The sequence below is a fragment of the Aspergillus homomorphus genome (assembly GCF_003184865.1).
Source record: "Aspergillus homomorphus CBS 101889 unplaced genomic scaffold BO97scaffold_3, whole genome shotgun sequence".
Classification (NCBI taxonomy): domain Eukaryota; kingdom Fungi; phylum Ascomycota; class Eurotiomycetes; order Eurotiales; family Aspergillaceae; genus Aspergillus; species Aspergillus homomorphus.
Window position 1 is genome coordinate 440148 of NW_020291889.1, and position 21468 is coordinate 461615.

At 50.6% G+C, this 21468-nt stretch overlaps 5 protein-coding genes across 5 annotated transcripts; all 5 read right to left on the minus strand.

Moving 5' to 3' along the window:
• Positions 1–1990: 1990 nt before the first annotated feature.
• On the minus strand, positions 1991–4040 carry BO97DRAFT_410751 (cytochrome P450; the record flags this gene model as incomplete). The annotated part of the gene is made up of 6 exons (XM_025696147.1): positions 1991–2011; positions 2155–2837; positions 2898–3536; positions 3596–3655; positions 3719–3869; positions 3972–4040. The coding sequence occupies 6 exons, from the start codon at positions 4038–4040 to the stop codon at positions 1991–1993; spliced, it is 1623 nt and encodes a 540-aa protein (XP_025555506.1).
• Positions 4041–5371: 1331 nt separating this feature from the next.
• acuF (phosphoenolpyruvate carboxykinase PCK1) lies at positions 5372–8088 on the minus strand. Its single transcript, XM_025692395.1, has 6 exons — positions 7811–8088; positions 7592–7667; positions 7340–7540; positions 6480–7034; positions 6278–6429; positions 5372–6225 (listed from the first exon to the last, which is right to left on the minus strand). Exons 1-6 carry the CDS (start codon positions 7990–7992, stop codon positions 5589–5591), a joined length of 1803 nt encoding a protein of 600 aa, XP_025555507.1. The 5' UTR covers positions 7993–8088; the 3' UTR covers positions 5372–5588.
• A 4972-nt stretch (positions 8089–13060) lies between these two features.
• Positions 13061–15109, minus strand: BO97DRAFT_336474 (putative plasma membrane antiporter; the record flags this gene model as incomplete). The annotated part of the gene is made up of 7 exons (XM_025691459.1): positions 13061–13434; positions 13498–13599; positions 13651–14479; positions 14550–14723; positions 14774–14880; positions 14930–14998; positions 15055–15109. 7 exons carry the CDS (start codon positions 15107–15109, stop codon positions 13061–13063), a joined length of 1710 nt encoding a protein of 569 aa, XP_025555508.1.
• A 1416-nt stretch (positions 15110–16525) lies between these two features.
• BO97DRAFT_467715 (PEX11 family protein) lies at positions 16526–18036 on the minus strand. The gene is made up of 3 exons (XM_025699675.1): positions 17721–18036; positions 17063–17540; positions 16526–16997 (listed from the first exon to the last, which is right to left on the minus strand). The coding sequence occupies exons 1-3, from the start codon at positions 17785–17787 to the stop codon at positions 16835–16837; spliced, it is 708 nt and encodes a 235-aa protein (XP_025555509.1). The 5' UTR covers positions 17788–18036; the 3' UTR covers positions 16526–16834.
• Positions 18037–18458: 422 nt separating this feature from the next.
• Positions 18459–20865, minus strand: BO97DRAFT_361150 (putative MFS phospholipid transporter (Git1)). Its single transcript, XM_025692396.1, has 6 exons — positions 20429–20865; positions 19740–20338; positions 19623–19641; positions 19261–19571; positions 18936–19206; positions 18459–18855 (listed from the first exon to the last, which is right to left on the minus strand). Exons 1-6 carry the CDS (start codon positions 20624–20626, stop codon positions 18754–18756), a joined length of 1500 nt encoding a protein of 499 aa, XP_025555510.1. The 5' UTR covers positions 20627–20865; the 3' UTR covers positions 18459–18753.
• Between the last annotated feature and the right edge of the window lie 603 nt (positions 20866–21468).

The following is a 21468-nucleotide window of genomic DNA, read 5'->3' on the forward strand; positions in this document are numbered from 1 at the left end:
AGTCGCGGGGAAAGACGGACAGGGAGGAAGAAGCTGTCTGTCCCACGCGGGTTGAGCGGAGAGTTATTGAATTAAATAGTAGGTAAGACTCGGGATAGGTAGGATACTACCTGAATCAGTGCCAGAGAAAGAAAATGAAACCAGGCCGGCAGGCACGATGGGATGTGGTACAGAGTCTCGGTCCAGTGGTAACAAACCATCCTTAACCGGGGTGAGAGAAGAGAACCTGAGCTGGCAGTGGCAGTGTGACAGGTGGGGACTCTCGGTTTGTTGGTGGTAGAAGAATAGTCATCTATTGACACATCTGTTGAAGATGATTTGTATGCATAGTACTGTCTACAGTACAAGCAGCAAAGCGACTACTGCATGAAGCCGCCAGCTGGAAAAAAAATGCGGGGGAGCGTGGCAACTGGTTTGCTTCTTTTGATGTTACAGTCTCTCTGCCTCATATTTTGTACACAATAGAACACAGAGTACAGAGTATACACAGGACGCATCCGACCGGCGAGAATCTTCTCTCTTTCCTACCTCTAATTACCTTCCATGCTGTCATGAACAAGCACATCCTTCTATGGATAGACAGATAGTTGACCAAGTAAGTGGAGCATGAGTATGAGCATTAGCATAGCTTCCTTCCCCACTCCTAAGCCCAACCCGTCCAACCGCCCACTAAACCCGATCCAGCATCGAACGAGAACCCCCCGGAAACCCGGCCAGCTCCGAGGTTAGTTGTTAGTCTTAGTACTGGACCAGTACCGTCTGTCCCTCATGCCAGGGTATGAACATGACATCCAAGCCGATCAATATTCTTCCGCTTCTTCCGCTTCTCCTCTCTGTCTCTCCCTCCCTCCAACCTTAATCTCGCGAAACTATGATGAAATCCCTTCCAACCGATACTGCCGACTCTCGGACTGATAGTTTGAGTTAGTATTGTGGCCCCAACAAACTCGATGCACCCAATCAGTCTAGTCTGAATCTGGGGTTGTACCGGAGAAGATCTCCTCCGGGTGTTTGGCCGGTTACAACAGCACGAATTCTATTGAGAGAGGGGTGGAGGAAGGGTTACTGCGCTTTAGTTGAGGATTGTAGGTAGATGTCTATGCCCTATTGTACATAGTAGTCCATTGTTCCGACTAAAAGCAGCTGTCTTGCTTCCCACTCTATCCCTCTCAGATACTATATATAATATGCTATCACAGAGCACTTGAGTAGTATAGAATGTATAGCACACTCACCGCTCAATCAACCATCCGCATCAAAAAAAAAAAAAAAAAACCTAACCTGCCGGTTCCAAATCCATCCCCTCTCATTCGTATCGATACCCACAATTCCCCCTCACCCCACTATAACTAAACCAGCTAAACCATCCCAGCTCAGCGCAGAGCAACTGAACCCGGATAACCTAGTACCCACCTAGATACCAACTCGGGATCCCGGAGCGGGAGATAAACCATAAACTTATCTCCCGCGCACCGGATCTCGGTAAACCTTTCGGGTGGAGGGGGGAGGAGGCGTAGTCTACTCCAGGCTGTCAATGCAGCGAGGCTAGGAGGACAGTCGTCCGGGGTGCGTGTCAATCGGCGCTCGGGAAATTGATAATACAACGAACATTAAAGCGGTAGGTGCATTGACCCAGGCTATCGACTACCCGCAGTAGATTCTATCTATTGAGCGAGCCAGTGATAAGAATAGGGTTGAATGAACAGCCGATTATCGGTGGATACTAACATACTACCGATCCAGACCTCTGGGTCATGTCAGATGAATTTATCTCCAGGTTTGAATCACTCGGATCAATATTCAGATTAGACAATGGAACTACATTGGGATATGGGAAGTCTTGTTTGACATAAATAGACGCGGACTCATCTATTAGATGCTGCTGCATCTCTCTCTGAACGGTTGTCGACTGTTGAGATGACTGCTCTGAAGAACCTAAACCCCCAATACTTCCGAAGTATACATCATACACGTATTCACATTTCTGTTTTCATAGCCCGAAGCCAAAATACTACCAAAAACAATAACGCCAAGGTATCAATCCAATCAGAAGCATATTCGCCGTCATTGCCTTCCTTCCCTCCCGTCCCTATCACATAACCGAACAGTCCGCCGCATGTGCCGAATCCCTCTGCCTTGCTCCCCTCAGCTTACCGATACTACTTCCTGTTGATGCTGCTTCCGCGGCCGGAACTGAAGGACCGGCCCTCTCTTCTGGCTAATGATGTGATCATACAGTTGGAACTCATGCGGGTTCGACCGCCCCAGCTCCCCGCCGTCTCGACTTCCTGCCCCCAACTCCCCGGCTGCACCCTCCGCCCGGCGGAAGTCATACTGCCAGATCAGGCTCGTCAGAGCCAACTGCAACTCCATCTGCGCCAGGTGGCGCCCCACGCAGGCGCGTGTCCCCTGTGAGAATGGCGTGTAGGCGGCTGCCGTGACGCTCGCCTGCTCGGGATTTTCGTCACCGTCGCTGGCTAGCCACCTCTCTGGGAGAAAGGTATCCGGCCGCGAGAAGTAGTCCGCATTGTGATGAATGCTGTAGATCCCCGTGCCAACGCTGCAGCCCTCGGGAATGACGTGACCGTCGACTACGATGGTGTCGCCCTTCTCGATGCGGCGATAGGGGCACCCGGCTACGGCGGGTGAGATGCGGAGCGTTTCCTTGATGCATGCGTGAAGGTAGGGGCACTCTTGCAGGAGAAGGGGACCGGTGCGGATGGATTCGAGGGTCGGAAACGTCGTACGGATTTCGTGGGCGAGGCGGTTGTAGGCGTGGGGATAGGTCGCCAGATAGAAGAGGTTGGCGCAGAGAGACACAGATGTGGAGTCGGACCCTGTTGAGCGTGTTATCAACAGGTTATCAGATTGAGAGGAGAAACAAGGACGCAACCTACCGGCAACAGCCAACATCGCAGACTCTGAATAGATATCCGCGTCGCTGAATGCAGGAGCCCCTATCCCCGCAGTTATTTTGTCATCCCGCGCGTTCGTCAGTCGACTAAACACATGTCCTGACATGCTCGCCGCATCTGCCATCATTGAATTCACCAGCCGATGATATCGCTTCATCCCGCGCATCTCACCAGGGAACAGCTTCCGATCCAGTCGACCGAGGAACACATATGGCGCATACATCAACAGCGACAGCCGCTTCATCATCCCGGAAATATCGTACACTGTACAACGGTGTTGCTGGCTCTCGAGGAGATTGCACGCTTTACCAAAGACCAACTCCGTGATCACATCAAATGCGAAGTAGCTGCACCAGTCCGACATGACCATCGGCTCCCCCCAAGAGCTGTTCGATTTACTACCAGGCCTAGGTCGGTACAGCGAGTCGCAAAATTTGCGTACATGCACCAGCAACCTCGGTTCAAATTCGCGCATTGCTGTGCTCGAGAATCCGGGACTGATGATCTTGTTCCGTCTGGCGTGTTCCTTCGGGCTCGTGACTGTGAGGAGGTTCTTGGTGCCGAGCTGGATGACGCCGTAGTGAACATCTTTCCGGAGGTCCTTGCCTCGGACATAGATATCTTGTTCGCTTATCAGTACACTGGTGTACACGAATCCTCATGCATGGCGGCAGACTCACCTTTCATCCCACTTGCCGTATTGAAGATCACTAGGTTCGGCGTATACCGGATCACCGGCCCTAGAAAGACTCAGTAAGCACTTCAACAGCCTCGCAAACCATAGGACAATCAATTCAACTCACCATACTTCTGATGGCACCACCATATGTGCAAATGTAAATCGCCCTTCACGGCATGATAAGCTGCGCCGGCTTCGGTGAACTTCCCCAGCCATGGACCAGGATATTTAGCCAACGGATGAAAATAAACCTGATAAACGACATACGCCAGGATCTGCGAAGCCAAGGGTTAGCACTGTCACCACATCGCCAAGCCACACAGTATCTCTAACATCAAGTTCACAAGAGGAGATACCAGAAGGAAAGGACTAATTACCGCAAGAATCACAGCCCCCACTCCCAGAATCCCCCAAGGCAGTGATGCCAGAGAATACGTTGTGTGCATGATCCGTCAATGAATCTGCCTGTATATGCTGAAGCTCAAGCTCTAAGCAACACACTTCCTTCCCATGGCGAGGAAGATCAAAGGAAGTATCGAAATGTTAGCGCGGACTTGGACGTGGATGCGACAGACCACAAGAACGATTGAGGAGATTGCTGTGGCGCGGGGGATCACACGCGGTGATACGCTTTTCACTTGGCCCAGAGAATGTGCGTACGTGTTTGGAGGCTAGGAGGGGTAGGGGTAGCCTTGCCACTGGAGGCGGGAGGGGGGTGTAAAGCAAAGGAGGCATTAGCGATGAAAGAAGTAAGTGCCCTTGAAGCGTGCTCAACGAAGGAAGACCACTGGCCAGTCAGATCTCACGTGGAGGAGATGTAACGCCTGCAAGTAGAGCATCCTTGCTTAAGCACCTCGAAGGAGCCCAGAGCCCAGCAAGGACTATACACGCCAGACAAGGCAGGTAGCACATTTCCGGCACGTATCAGCCTCAAAAGACGGCCGGTATTCATCCCTTGATATGATAACCAGGGAGGAGGCGATCGACAGGGGTGGGTGGATGGAGGCATGTCGCAAGTAAAGCATCCAGCCAGTCAATATGGGTGAGGCATGTCAAGAAGTGAGGTCGCAATAGACTATAGTTCGGGTGATCCATGGCCAAGTTGTGCGCTTGATCAACTAGTAGCCCCAGGGACTAAGATTCGGAGATCCAGCGTGCATGTGCATACTGGAATCGGTTCCTGCGTCCGTTTTGCCCTGCCGTCTGTACCCCGGTGGTTCGCATGGTTCCACCCCCTGTCTTGGAACGAGGGATGCTCGGAGGAAATTGGCTCGGTTGCATCCCGCGTTGACGCGAACTATTTAGCGGCCTCCTTGCGTGGAGAACGGGGATTTGAAAGTACAAGGTACTTCTATGACGAAGCTTAGTATGTACCCTTGTTGCTAGCTTGAGCTCAGCTCAAAATTTTTCATCGTGGATGACATACCGCATGTTGGAGTGGTGTTTCGAGGATGGAAGGGGAATATGTTGACGGAACTTCTGTCAGCGGATGGATGGGTGCCTGAGGCGCTGGAGCTAGTCTCTCTGCTTACCAGGAGCCTAGAGCGTCGCATTCGTCAGCGGCATTTGCTTCAGAGCAATATTGACAATTCAATAGTCCTCGAATCGGAAGTGAATTGGGCTCAGAAATCTGCACCTCATTTCCTGTATCAGTTCGCTGCCGGGGCAAAAAAAGGCATCGGCGTTGTTACTGGCTTAAATGAGATCGAGCGATCAAAACCAAAATTGAAGGATTACAATGGAGGTTACAATGGAGGTTACAATTGGGAACGAACTTGGTTAGAACTGAATATATTTTCTATTGGCCAACAGCCAGTATTGAATAGAACCAAAATCAGAAAAGCCATCGACAGCGGATTTCCCTCCCGCTGATCGACACAAGCCACTTTCAGGTATCTGAGAAAGAAAGATTCATATGACCCATTATTTGAAACACAGCACGCCATGCGATATGATAAACCAAAAGGGAATCAGCGAACAAGAAAAGAAACAATCTACTGAGGCACCGGTCCGGCCGCGATGACCTCCTTGGTAGCTTCATCGGCGTACTTGGCGAAGTTGTCGTTGAAGAGCTTGGCCAGCTTGTTGACCTCATCCTTGAAATTCGTCGTCGCCGTCCAGCTGTTTCTGGGGTTGAGCAGCTCCGAGGGGACACCGGGGCAGGACTTGGGCACGTGCAGGTTGAACACCTCGTAGGTCTCGTACTCGACCTCGTTGAGGGAGCCGTTGTGGATGGCGTCCAGGATGGCACGAGTGTACTTGAGAGGGCAACGCTTGCCACCAGTGGTGGCGCCAGCGCCAACCCAACCGGTGTTGAGCAGCCAGGCGTTGGCCTTGTGCTGCGAGATCTTCTCCGCGAGCATGGTAGCGTAGCGCATGGGGTGCAGAGCAAGGAAGGGCTGAGCGAAGCAGGAAGAGAAGGTGGCCTGGGGCTCAGTCACACCATCCTCAGTACCGGCCATCTTGGAGGTGTAACCCGAGATGAAGTGGAACATGGTCTGCTCGGTGGTGAGCTTAGAGATCGGAGGGAGAACACCACGGGCGTCGCAGGTGAGGAGGATGATGTTGGTGGGGTGCTTCTCAGACAAGCAGGGGATCTTGGCGTTCTCAATGTACTCAATGGGGTAGGCGCTGTAACAAATTAGCACTTCGAAGCGTGTCTTTGAGCGGCAAGGATACTCACCAACGAGTGTTCTCAGTGAGGGTAGAGTCATCGTAGTCGACAACACGGCTGACAGGGTCGAAGACGACGTTCTCGAGAACGGATCCGAAGCGGATGGCGTTGAAAATATCGGGCTCCTTCTCGGCGGAGAGACCAATGCACTTGGCGTAACACTGGTTTGGGTCAGTTGTGACTCTAGAAATACAGACTGGATGACACTTACACCACCCTCGATGTTGAAGACACCACGGTCAGTCCAGCAGTGTTCGTCGTCACCGATCAGAGCACGCTTGGGGTCGGCAGAGAGAGTAGTCTTTCCAGTTCCGGACAGACCGAAGAACACAGTGACATCGCCGTTCTCACCCTCGTTGGCAGAGGAGTGCAGAGTGAGGACGTTGTGCTTAACGGGCATCTCGTAGAAGAGGACAGTGAAAACACCCTTCTTCATCTCACCGGCGTACTCGGTACCCAGGATGACCATCTCCTTCTCGGCAAAGTTGATAGCAACGGAAGTGGCAGAGGTCATACCCTCAGTGAAGCGGTTGGCGGGGAAAGAGCCGGCGTTGTAGATAACATAGTCGGGGTGGAAGTGCTTGAGCTCCTCCTGGGAGGGGCGGATAAGCATGTTGCGCATGAAGAGAGCATGGTAGGCGCGAGCGCAGACGACACGGACGCTGATGCGGTATCTCTCGTCCCAACCGGCGAAACCATCGACAACGTAGATGCGGTTACGGGTGTTGAGGTAGTCGACGGCACGTTCACGGTTAATGCGCCAGACCTGGAAAATGAAAGTCAGTCAAGCTGCAGAGATATGCATGACGTCATCAATGTGACTCGATGCCCCCTCCCCCCCTCCCCCCAAAAAAGGCGACAACACCAGCCCTGGGCAGAAATTGGAAAGCAGTGTCACACAGCGGTCGGAAGGCCGAAAATGCCTCAGAGCACCATGCTTGAGGCATTTCTTTATCTTCCGGGTCTACTGTGTCACAGCGACCATGATCTGCCCTAAAGCTTGGCTTGGTCCCGCAGCCCGCCGGCAAGCAAGGGGGGCAATGCGCGATTATATGCCAGGCAAGAACTTACATCAGGAGTCATGGGCTTGTTGACAGGTCCCCACCAGATCTCGTTCTCTGACGATTCCTCCTTGACGATACGCTTGTCCGAAGGAGAACGGCCAGTCTTGGCCCCGGAGTATGCAGTCAAGGCACCACTGGAAGTGATGGCCGTACCAGTCTCGTAGACCAGAGCATCTTCGTAGAGAGCGGCGACAGCGGGGTTGGCAATCTGCTTCGGTTAGATATATTTAATAGAGAACTAGAGCGCAGGATGTCGTACAATAGCAACGCGGTCATAGTCAATGTGGGCGTGCTCGTGGAGTTCCTCCTCAAGCTCAGTGTGACCCTTGCCTGGCCTAGATAGACAACAGAGTTAGCAATCTGCCCACGACCATTGTCATATGCGACGGCAAGGTCAGATAGGTTCCCTGCCATGTCCCGACAGAGACGGCAGCAAACCATCGCCAGCCCAAAGCCAAGGAAGGAAGGAGAGACATACTGAACACCCCCGGGGTGCAGCGCAGTGCGATTAACCGAAGCAGCAACCATGTTTCTTAGTGAAGTAGAATGATAATTATTATTGCGTTGCTTTGCAACCTGCTGTTGAAAGAAATCTGTGTAGAGAGGACCAGATTCCACGGGGGAAATGGGGGGTATATGAATGTTTCCAACTGGGGCCATGATAGCAGCGAATTCAGGTCGTAACGAGGTTTGGATCTTTGGAGTAATGCGCCTTCTCCACAGTTCCACGGAAGATGTCGGGGCTAAGGACCGGGCTGAAGGCTGAAGCGGTTGTTTGGTTATCGTGGAAAGTCGAAACAGCGACAGAATTACCTCTCGGGGTAGTCCGACTTGTTCCGAGATCTGAGATGTGGGCACGAAGTGGTTCCGGAGGGACTGGGCGGGATGCACCAACTAGAGTGAGGGAATAACAGCAATATCGGAATTAAAAAATGCGAAAATGAGAAATTTCAGGCGTTATCAACCGATAGTGCGTTAATGTCTCAATCTAGACAGGGAGGGAGGGGTGTGGAAAGGGCGGGGGCTGAGTTGATAGCTAAGAAGTTAATGTGACAAGGGCCAGCTCGAGATATCTCGAAGCTCGTTCAAGTCAATTCTGCAAACGAGGTATTTAACCAACCCGGTGCATGTGTTTTCTATTACGAAACCGATAGTAGGTTCTACGAGCTGAAAGCAATTATTCCCAGCGTCTCCCACGGAAGCGTAGAGCCAGTCCATTCTCTCTAAACCACAGAATAATGACATTAACCACAAATTCCGGGGGGGTGGAAAGAGTGGGAGATGCGGAAGTGATGACGTTGAACGAACTCAAGGATAGCCAACCACCCGGCCAGGATTTTAGAGGCGATAAGTTTATTGTGTACAGTGTCCAGGAGGTACAGCAACGACATGGGTAAAAGATGGAAATTGCGGGGGAAGAAGCCCTCCCTTTTTTCTCGGCAAGGCTCTAAGCCTCTAACAGATGGATCACCGCCAGACTAATCCCGACCGGGTATTCAGCAGCCCTCGGCAGTGGACATAGGCCAGTAGGGCTTACGTAACTTTAGACAAGCTGACCGCCCGCCGTGACCCCAAATCGGGCCCCAAATTGGCCCACATTGCAGCGGCCAGACCCAACTACAACAAACCCCACGAATCCCAGGAATCTTTCCGAGTGACGAAATCTCGCGGATGAGAGAATCGGGTCTTGCTCCATGGCTCTAGGCTGTTTCCGGCCAAGTGAGGGTCAGCTGCCTTCCGAAGCCCTTCCCGGTCCGGCCAATGAGACCCGTGCTCTTCTCCGGATTGACAATCCAACGTCACCATCGTGAAATGCGGTGGGCAGAAGATATTGCCGTGCTTTGTTGGTCGTGTTCGGGATGATGGACGTTCTCCCCTCCCTATTTTGGGAACGACACGAGAAATTGAAGGAAGAATCACTAGCCATTCTGAAGAATGAGGCACGAACCACTCGTCATACCGCGTTCATTGTGCGTAAGCGTCTCTTTTGGTCCTTAATTCCCGCATGTTCAGATCACGCAGACCCTACGGAGTACTATTGTGAGGCATTAAAATCGTCGGCCTGCCTACGAAAACAACACGAAACAAAAAAGGACCCGAAACATTTACCCACACACCACACACAGCGCGCACTAAAAGGATCTTCCTCGTCAGAAAAGACAGAACAACGCACATGACAGGTCTATTCAGAAAGTCCTCTCTTCCCGACATTCCACGAGGGGGCGATCCGACGCCGGGGAACTCGATTCTTGACCCCCTGGGGCGCAGCCGGTGGGCAAGGTCACGCCTTCTGTTTCCTCGGATAGCTACCTAGTCTGAAGGGGCCAGACAAAATCCAAAAAAGGACGCATGATGAGTTAGCGGGACGTACATGTAGAACACTTTTCCGGTCCGGGACATGTGCAACAGCACCTGGCAGTAAGTATACCTAACCGACTGGCAATAGTACCTAAGGTATCTATCAATCTATCTACCTACCGTCAAGCATACCCGGGTCTCGGGAGGCAATCCGTATGTACCCCGCATCCGACCAGAAAACACGGGCCAATTCCCCCGGACGTTCTCGTCCTGGCCGCGGGAAGAAAATCACAGGGAAAAAAAAAAAAACTAAACCATTTTTCCCTCCTGGTGGCGTGGGCTTTCCGGGCCGGTTACGTAGTTCAATTTGGAGACTTTCCCAAGACTGGAAGTCATCAACAGAATTGAGGTTGAATGACGGAATACAAACTGGTGTTGTATACAAGCAGTATACCACTGCAGTAGCAGCTAGGTACCCAACAACAACAACAACAACAACAACAACAACAACAACAACACTCCTAATGCATCACCGTCCCTGCATAGCTACCTACTGTAAGTAAGTACCTCAACTAAAAACCCCATCACGCGCGTCAACCGCTCCGATCAATTTAGATTTCATCGTTCCTTTTCTCTCCCGGGTTAAAACCAACCGAATCATCTGCCAAGAGTGCTATAGCATTAAGACTTAGAGAAAAAAAGGTCAGCAGGGGTAGGTCTAGCGTGTGTGAACGAAAGTCCCCTTCCAAGCCAAGAAGCAGAAGAGGCTACTCCCGGAAACAACAATTATCCACGTGCTTTCCAGCTGGATTCTCACCCCCGAGGCAGAACGGTAATCCCCCAGCCTGTAACCGGGATGTGGGGAACAGACCCAATTCAGGGGGTGAGTGGTTTGCCGGTTCCCCTCGGCCGGAAGATTTAGGAAGGTCGACAAGGTTTCAATGTTGCTCGGGTAAGACTGCGTTGTTTACGAATGCCCCTGAGAACAAAGTGGCATGCAGTGCATAATTATCGGGAGGCTAGTTAATCAGAATGAGGGCTTAACCGCATCAGGCTCTGGAGTGTAGCGGTGTGTAGGCGTAGTATGCGCAACTCTCGATAGGGTGTCTTGGACACCTGTTTCGGCTATCTATTCTTTGTGTACGGCCGGTTTCCCGAGAATAGCATGCAAATCCAGCTACGTCGAGGTCGGGTAACAGGAACAATCAGTAGCTGGACATTGAGTCATCCGGGGAGCTCTAGACTTGAGGTTCCGGGTGGAGCCTCTGTTGATTTTGTGGGGATGAGATATATTTTTGGACTCTTGGGAGCGAGCCCTTACTCTCCGGTCGGAGTCTAGATCATCTTGTATGCATTTGATTGTTTACTGCAGTGAATTTGTGATCGCCTGACCTCTGGGTTACAGTTCAATCGCGTGTCAACAGTCGATAGCTTCGCGGGAAACTGGACACGCGACAGTTCCGCTTGCAGATTACTGCCAGGTCATGGCCTGTGCGAGTGATCACGAAGAAGAAGAAAAGTCATCCATTACAGAAAGGGCATGCGGATCCCTTTTCTTAAGCTAGAGAATCCCCTCATACAATTTCGAAGCGCCCTTCATATGACCCTCTTGTTGTAAAATATTGTCTCTCGACATGTATCTGCAAGCACCATTCAAGAAGCACATGTAATACCTGTTTGTCAAACATCTGATCAACGGATTCACAGCTCTTATGGCATATAATCTTCTCGCTATCTTTTAGAAAGCTGCCGCAACCTCCATCACGGTCACAGCTGCAACGTCCAATCACGAATGCTCATCACACTTCGCTTCTTGGAAGCATTGAAGGAGGCTTCCCAGGTAGGCAGCGTCGATAGACCTGGGCAAAGCCCACGCGTATTATCAGAGATGTAAACCATGACCACAAAAATCTAGACACATCATGCCAAGATAGTTAAGTGAGAGATCATTGACGAACAACTCTTATATCAGCAGGCAGATCTGTTCGGTCTGGTCTAATGTCGAGGAGGTGGCTTTTACCAGGCCCTCGACGGAAGTCAGTACAATAGCATTGCGCCCTGATATCGCAGGATATAGAAAATACTTGGTTCTACGACGATAAAGCTCCGTCAGCGGACTGAACTTGGATCGATGTGAAAGATCAGTGAAAATCTGCTGCGGGAGGTCGAGAGAGTATTCTTAACTGAGCTGCGGAATTATTGGGAAGCCATATTCCAGATATTGCAGGTGAAATGCAACCGCGACAAGTATATCTTGAAGTAATCGGAGGGCGCTGTCATCGGTTCACGATTCGCTTATGAGGATATCAAAAGGTAGATGTTGCAGTTTCCCCAGGCAACCGAAGAGGGACTCCCGTTGGACCTGCGTTAGTCTAGAATAAAGTAGGTATCCTCGATAGCTGGAATTGCGTCGTGCGAAGTAAATCAGTAGTGGCTCTCGAACGAAACAAAGTTAAGAGGATATTTGCCCTAGAATGACTCTGATACAAATGCAAGTGCTCGACCTCTAGGTTGCAGGATATCATGCGCCGCATTTTACCATAAGATCTACTTGAAACTAGCCCTTGTCATTAGAGCACAAATATATTTGACGAAACAACCTCTCGAAGGCACCAGTCAGATGTGGTAAATTGCACTACAATTCAGTCTGAACGAAGACCAAACTTTTGACTCAGCTTACTGTATATGACTTCAAGAACTTCGATGGGGAGGATAGTTAGAGACATGATGCTGCTGATGACAAACGACGATAAGGAGGATTGTTTATGGTCATGATCAGCAGCCTGAAGGTGCCTGACAGTTGATCTTATCGTCAGACAACCAATCAAAAGAGCGGTAAAGCGGGGACATAATCACGCGGCGGGGTAAATACTAAATCAACAAGGATGTCTGTGGTATTTTGACCATCACCACCACCACACTGTGTCCAAAAGCTCGCTCTCCGTCTGTTCTTCCTCATCGCAAAGATTGCATTTCCCTCCCACTCAAGGTATTCTACCCCAGTTCCCTCGTATTGTGTGCGGACAAATTCATGACATCTCATACATCTCGTTCCAGCCCCCCACCAAACAAACAGAACCCCTCGCTAAAATGACCGGCCACAACTCTTGTCCTTCCTGCGGCGCTGCCATCGCTGGCGAGACTAAGACCTGCGGTTCCTGCGGAAAGGTGTGTCACCCAGATCGTCTAGTCTTTTCCCGCCTCTTACTCATGCCTATTTTAGACCTGCCCCGTCTAAGTCTGTCCGCCGGTTCCATGGCGTCACAGGATATGCGTCGAGGTCCCACAGATGAAATTTCAGAACCAGAGATGAACGGTCGATAGTGTGGATAGGATATGGACTGTTCTGTCGAGCATGGTACGATGAATGAATAAACGAACAACCCCGCTTCCCTTCTTCTGTCTGCCTCGAGTAGAATATAGTGCCCAGTCAGACAATAGCCCGAGTGGTGACCGTTCCTTCAGCTTGGTGATTGATTAAGGAGATATCCAAAAGCTCAACGCTTTGGTTAAGCGGACTACCCTCATTTAGCCGCGCCATCGTTGCTGGAATTTTTCGCGCTTGGCTATTTTGGCCATCGGTGTCCATATCTGATGGCCGCGAGAAGCGGTTGTTAACGATCATCGAATGCCGCTGACGGTCGACTGAGCAATTGTTTGGGAGGGCTTCGTTATCCGAAAGCAGGACAATTGCTACCGGATGATCACAGATCTTGGGCACATTGAAGAACTTGTAGAGTGCATCAAGCGCAGGCACGGATAGGCCATGAACAACGATGGAGAACAATACCAACCAGTAGACAACTGCATGAATTCTGGTCAGATAGGAAGGAGACCTTGATCAATGTTAATGAATTGCAACTTTACCTGGAACCATAGCGGCCGTAAGACTGTTGATCTCATTGTCACTTTCGCCCGGCGACGGAAAGAGACGCCGAGCATATTCCACATAAGTGATGGCACCCATCCCTGGCAGGTAAGATGAGCTTAGAGATGGTATTTATGGGCCAGACCACATACCGATCGGCCCGAAGTAGCCCAAAAACAGTGCTTCTTTCCAGTCGCTGCATACTTTAGGCATGAACCTGTATCCAGTCACAATGGCTGGAATACGACGGAAGATGAGGATCAAAAAGCCTAGTCCGAATAGGCGCCAGATGGAAATCCCTGTATCCTGTGGTCTATGGAACTGATCCCATGGCATGACCGCCCCAAGATACATGAAGGCTACAACGTTCAGTAAGGTCTCAATCGTTGAGTTGAATGAGTCATGTCGGGCCTGCATCTCAGCCTGGTAAAATCCATTCCAGTTGAGCACACTCCCTGCAACGAAGCATGCAAGTGTCTCATCAGACCCGAAGCAGCCGCAGGTTCCAACAATGAGCATACCTATTGCCACGGGGACAAGAGTAAAGCTTTCATTATCGATCCAACTTCGTTTAGATGCACCTTTGAGCAGCTTCTGGCAGATGAACCCGAGGAAGGCGCCGTAGGAGGCACCTAGGAAGATCATGTATAAGACTCCCTCTACCGCCCAGTGTTTTAATGCAGGGCCAGCACCTCCACCAAAACGCCCTGTGCTCGTAGCTCCGAGTGAATCTGGAATGCCTCGTTCCAAGTCAAAGTCTTCCAAGCTGACGGTATTATCCGGAGTTTCTGCGTAGCGCAGCAGAGAAACCGCAAGGAGCAGAAATGGAAAGCCGAAACCATCATTTGCCCCTGCTTCGGCCGAGATGAATTCTCGGAGTGGTCGACGAACATAGTTATCCGCAAACGGGCCTTTCGCAATGGCCTGAGATAGGACAGGGTCAGTGCAAGTCACGCAAGCGCTAATGATGAGCGCTGATAGCTATATCACGAGTCGGTCAGCCTGTATGCAGGTATCTGAGCCTGAATTATCGGATTCATAGTGAACGTACAAAGGATATGCCCGGAATCGCAAGCAGGATGCATGCGGATGTTGCGAACCATGCTATAGTCAAGACAGGAAGCAGACAGATAGCCAATTCGCTCAGACGTTGCCTGACATATCTTTCCGGCAATTGGTATCCAGCTTTGACTAACTGTATGCCCATCACTAGACGTGTCAGGTCCTGCAATAGTTAGTATACAGCTAGTGGGCGTGGGACGAAGTGGTCTTTACATAGGCGATGTCACTGCGGTAATCGTTATCATCTCCTCCCCACTGAGATATGTTTAGAAGCTTGGCACCAATTGGTCCGAGAGAGATACCAATTAAAAAGGCCGGCACTAGGCGGAAATTAGTATCATCGACACGGATGCTGATCTCGGTCCATACAAGCTTCCCCGAGATAACATCTCTGCTTGATTCTCAGGGAGACATATCCAAAGAGGAGGATATAGAGAGCTTTGCCACTGTCAGCTATTGCGCTTCCGAGGTTGCTTGGGTGGTGCACTTCTTACCAACAACAGAGAGAACGATATTGAAGTTGTTAAGGTCAAGTATCGGGTGCAGCATGTCGCTCGTGTGTTGGAAGCGCTGTAATAGTTCAATCAACGACCGGATGTGTCTGAAAGAAGCTGAGGTTCTTGCCTAGACTCCAGTGTCACCGAGTATGAATTGTTTAGCAACTAGCAGTCTCATGTGCATCGAACAACATATGTTGATGGATGCACGGTAAATCATAATGGGGCCTCATGGGCGGCGAGTAAAACCCAGTGCAAGCAGCTTACACACCACCACAATCAGACCTGCTACCCTTTCTTATCCCTACCAAAGAATCGAGGGGCACCGAGTGTTATCTCAGACGCTCGATTTGAATTGAGTGCGAATGCTGTGGGTCTCTGTGCGCCTCCCTTGCAGGAAGCAATGCAGCTCCAAAGCTTGGTCGCGCTTGGTCGCCATAATCGGCATGTGTTCTCTGGGAGATACGTAGTTGGTCATGCAAGTCGTTATCAGCAAAGATAACAGTACATGCCAGCATAATTATGGATTCTCGGGTTGTTATGGGCATCTACCAAGGACTGCCTGCTGGTGATGGGGCTAGCGGTGTGATGCAAATCAAGGGACGGATGGTAACAGAAAACTGGTTCTTCTCAATTCGACAGGTCGATGCCAAGGCGGCAAGTGGCGTAGGATCTTTTAAATCCCACTGTTTCGTTTGCGATCTTCCTAGATAGAAAGCCCGCGTCGGTAGTGTCACATTTCACTTAGAGCAGGGATCACTGGGTGAGCCAAGGGGTCGATGTAGAATCCATGCTCCGTTGCGTAAGTGTGTCTGCAATGGGAATGACAGTTTGTGTCGAGGACCTGTGCTTCACTTGCTGACGAACAGGCAGCTAGGGAGAGCTTGATGGCGATAACGAGGCTGTCGGTAGGCCTAGCGACAGCACGACTTACTTTCGAGATATTGCTTTGACGTTCAATATATTATCTCTCTTGCTCAATAGCCCTCAGGTATGTTGAGCATAATCTAGAGTCAAGTCTTGACCGACTCTCATCCCTGTTGTTGTCGCAGTATCTGAATTGTGGACTCGGAAAACAAACCTTTCTACCATGTCTGTATGAGGCATCCCAAGAACTTCGGCCAGCTGTCGCTTAGAACCAGACAGCAGTCGGGCGGGTTGCATATCTAGCAACAGGGTTCCAGAAGGCCATCAGTTGAGGATGTTGTGTGTAACTGTGGTCGGTGTCGCTTGGTATTGGTGATAAGAAGATATTTTCCAACTCCAAGTCAGGCAGCGAGGGCTGTAAGTAGCCGCAACTCCGCGTGCACCTTGTGGACTGCAGCCTAGGACCGAAGCGGAAATCTTACCAGTTGGATCCGAAGAGTATGAGCCAAGTAGTATGCACAGGAAGCACATGTCAACAATAACTTGTTGGCTACTTCATCAGACATGCGTCGGATTAGGAAGATGACAGAAAGCTTCATTTGACCGCAGAAAACCAGGGAATATATCTTAGGCTACACTTGTTGAAAAAATAGGTACCTGCATTGCAGGTCAGAAACTCGACTGGGATTCACCTCAATCATGACACCCAGGCCTTCAATATGTTCGAAATTGAACTATAGATTTCCTATCGCTTCGTACCCCTTCCTAGCACGGACCATGGTTAGAGAAGCCTGAAGAAGTTTGGATGCAAGCTCCTCGCCAGCAAGTCATTGCAACTCGGTAAAATCGTGGCATCATCTCCAGGCTGACTTGGTAACCTCTGTGCATGGGAAGACCCAACATCGACCGCCTAAGCAGTCTTCCGCCATTGTGACCAGACACCGATCAAACTGCTGACCATTCCTGCAATACCAACGAGGCCATCGTCGAGTGTAGCGAGGCCAAGGGCAGACACAGGAACAGTCAGGTCGCACAGGTCGGAGACCAGCTGAATACGAGCCGTAGAACGTTCCCTAGCAGACAATGTTAGCATCTTGTTGACATTACGACCGGCCAGTCTCATTGCAAAGCCACATACTTCTCAAGCTTCTTCGCCTCCACGACACCCTCGCCTTCCTTCAAATCAAGAGTCTTCGCCTTCTCCCTTAGCCGGAAGAGGGTGTACAGGCTAGCGACAGCACTGCACACCAATCCGGCCATCCACGACCTATAGGCCGAATCCTGCAGTCTCTTCACGGAAGCAAGTTTGCGAACACCAATCGCGTCCACGACGGTGACGGTATCAAGAGACAGGTATCCGGCATAACCAAGCTGCCGACCGACCGCAAGGTAGCGAAGTACCGGGTCGATGGGGCTCTTGTTGTCGGAAGCGAGCGCGGCAGCCTTCAAGTGTTCAACAAACTTTCCGATTCTGAGAATCTTCCGCGTGGTTCCGAATTGCTTCTTGATGGCATTATAGGGATCGATGGCGGACTGCGGGCGGTTGGTGCGGTACAGGTACCAGGCATAGAAGCGGGAGAAGTATTGAAGTGTACGGAGGATTTTATCGCGACCAACTGTGATAACAACACTGTTAGTACCAAGATGCTTGATGAGCACGCGTGAGTGCGGTGTGACAAGTTGCTCAAAGCAAGAGAGAATGCGAAGGCGAGGTCGGGGTTCGCAGCTCTCCAGGTTCAATCTTCACAGCATAGAGACATGTCCTCTGGGCTGTACAGTGGATGGAGGCCACGTACCAGTTGTTGCAACAAAGCGCAGATAATGCGCCACGGCAGGGTGATAAACTAGGGCGTCTGCGACCATTTCCAAGATGGTGTTTTTGTGCGTTTAGGATGAGAAGACGGGGGTAAATAATGTCGGCCGATAGCGGGAGCTCGGTTCCGGAAGCTGTCAGCCCGTGAAGAGATAAGCAATATCTAGAAGGTGGCGGGGCCAGCTGAATGGTTTCGACCGAGTATGCGCAGGAGAGTGTTACACTTTACAAAGGAAAGGAACAGGACGCAGACCACAAGGTGGACGAGAGAGGGGAGGGAAACTAGGATAAGTTCTGGGGAAGAAGCGATGGGGATGGATGAATGGATGCTGGGGTCGGTAATTGACCGGCGATCGACAGGCGGGAAGGTTCGTCTTGTGCTCTGCCCGCCCACCCAACGAGCCTCGGCTGCTCGGTGCTTTTGATAATGAAGAGTACCCGTCCGTCATGTGTGTGTATGGCTTGGTCACGAGACTTGTCTTCGGCTTCATACTTCCCGCCTCGCTTCACTATTGTGAGACCCCTGCGACTTAACTCGATATGTATTTTTTGGGGTCAATATAGACTCAACCTAAGAAAGCCAGCAAAGCGCCCTAGGCTGTTTGTCTTTGCTTACTCAATTGAAATCAGTCGATAACCAACCCATCATGGATTATATACTACATCGCGGACATGATAGTCATTAGGTGCATATCCATAAATACATAATCATCGAGCTTAGCCAAGTTGTTTCGGTGACCGTACGGCAAACATAAACTTATCACTTCTCGCTTCTGGGCATCGTTCACGCGATATGCCGCTTGGGGTTCGCTCTCGGGTTCTTTTAGAAGCTTAGGTCTGCGTCCGCTGCATTCGTCGCTTGGGCTCGTCATGATAATTGTCGCAAAGGGCGTCAACGGGCTGCAAATATCGTGCAGGCGAAGAAACGAATGGCGCTCACTGGGCAAGGTTCTCTGCTGGATAGTAGTGCACCCAACGTGCACTTTGACAAGTCAGTGCAGGGTCGTAGGTGTAGCTTACTGCTCTTCGTGTCTCTCGTGAGTTCCCATCGAGCTCGTGTCGTATCCGTGAGCCTCGAGGTATGCACGGAACTTGGCATCTTCGTCTGTGATCGTGTCCTAGCCAAAGGAAAGGGAGGTCAGAGTCAGGATACAGGCCAGATACGGCGTATCGCCCCGACGGGACAAAGTTCACATACCTGGCCGATTTGCGGCAAAAGAAAATAGGCTAGTGCGGCGCTGAAGATGCAAAGTGAACTCGAGACGAAAAACGGATCCTGGCCTTTACGAATCGCGTTCGGGGCGTTCTTCTGCACAATCGGAATTACATAGGTACCAACAAAAGCACCAATCTTTCCAAAAGCAGCAGCAATGGCGTAGAATTGACCTCTCACGGCGGTTGCGCTGCTCTTTGCGCAGCATAGACCGATGTTATCACCGGGACCAAATTCTCCAAGACTGGAAAAGATCCTAGAGGGTCGTGTCAGTGGCTGTATACATATGATAGTAGCAAAGTTGCCCTACCCAAAAACCACGACGAACGCTGCGACATTCTTTGGCGTCGAAAGGTATTCATAGCAACCTGACATGATGAATCCGACAATACCCTGGAAAAGTACACCAATGACTAGAGTGTTGCGGGGCCCGATCCAGTCACTGGAGAGACTACCAAGAAATGATCCTGGAATATAGAACGCGTAGGTCAAGGTCGTCCAGCCAAAACTCTTCCAGAGAGGAGCACTATCACCCAAGATAATGGCAATCCAATCGGACGAGTAGATACTGAAGGAGTAGGAGGAGAAATCATACAGGAACCAGATGAGGGAGAGCACAGCCTTGCTGCAGTTAGCAATACACCCTGCAGATCTAGACAAAGCGGTACTAACCAGACGCTTCCAATAGAACCTGCCAGTTATTAGCCAACGTCTAAATGTGGCGTAGGGCGTTTCAAGAGATACTAGCCGAGAAGGCAAGCGGGATAACGTGATGGAGGTAGAACTCACTTGATGATCAGCCATATAGGAAAAGTGTGCATGCGCTCTCGGTCAAATTCTTCGGGTTCCTCAAGCTTCAACCGCAGATACATGAGACTCAGAGGAGGGATGACACCGAGTCCCAACCCAACGCGCCAGACTGCACGTAGGTGATCCTCGGTAAAAATTAGAACCAAGATCATGGAGACCAGAGCAGAAATGACATAAGCGAAGTCAATCTGGAAGTTAGTAAACATAACAAACCATCTGTTTCGATGCCCCTTCTTGAGCTCCCCTGTGTTCTCCGCACAGGCAACAGAGCCGGCAGGGTATTCTCCGCCGATTCCAATCCCCAGGAAGAAACGATAGGCCGTGAGTGCGGCAAATAGACCATAATGGCTGTTATTATAACCGTACGCACCAGCACAGAGAGCAGCAAAGATGAAAAGAATGATTGTGGAAATCATCAAAGACCATTTGCGCGACCAATGGTCACTTGTGTAACCGAATATAAGCATACCAACCACTGTTCCCACAAAAGTGATAGACGAAACATTCTGGCTCGCGGGCGAGTCTGCATACTCCGTTGGATATAGTCTCTTGAGAATGGTGTTGACAGGTCCGATTATCTAGATGCCTCTGGTTAGCATGAACGGTTGGAACATTGTTTTTTGATAAAGAGCAAAGACGCATGACTTGTGGACCACAATTTCACATACCCCATTCAAATATCCATCCGAAAAAAGTCCAGCACCGCAGGCAATGGTGGGCCAACTGCGCTCCCAACGGCTCTTGCCTCGAGGATTAGCATCTAGAGCTACCTCCCGAGCACAGGACGCCGTGTCGCCCGGTGTTTGCACCTCTGCCTCAATGTCCGTCTTCGACACCACGGTTCCTTTATTATAGTCGCCTGGCATCTCGATGTACACGCGAGCAAAACGACCACGTACAGAACGAGTGTTCGAAGTGATGAGGAATCAGCTATACTCGCGCCGTGCAACTATTTGTTGGGGGACAATTGACTGCAAGGAGGGAAAGTGAGCACGTGCAGGTTGTCGACAACTTATTGCCCACGTATGGCACCCCCTCTATGAATTAGTAAGTAAAAAAGGAGGGAGTTTACCAGATTTGAAGACAAATGTGCGAGAAAAAAAAGTTTTTCAGGCGGAGAATAAAAGAAGCCCGTGATGAGGGCACCTGGAGGCAGAAGAAATCCGGATTCCTGTCAGATCCATGCTATTCCAGTACCGCCATTCTACCATCCTTGTAGAACCTTTAGCGAACTGGCAAGGATGTACTCCGAGTGGCCCCTCCCCTCTAGCGGGCCTTAGCGCATCATTACCGCGGGTTAAGCGGTGGAAGAAGAGCCAAGGTGGGGTTGCTCTTCCCCGTCTTCAGCCGCCCAACCGAGCCAGAATGGCAAGCTAGGCTGGTCTGAGCCAGAGAAACGCCTCTCCAGATACTTTTCGTCGAATCCTATCGAATCGCACGTTGCATTCAAGAATTCCGCCGACCCATCATTCTATATAGCCAGGCTTGTGATTGTAGAATCTCATCGGCTCACCTGCCTCAGGTACGACTAGCGTTGGCTCGTCGCGTTTGTTCTTCTGCGAAAGCTTGCCACTTTGTAAGGATATTGGCAAGACCAACCACAGAATGGTGGCTGTTCTAAATCAAAAGTGCAGATAACCTTGAAGCATACAGTGCATAGACTACTTATGTGAGCTCCCTTGATAGATGAGTAGCATTCTAAGCTAGC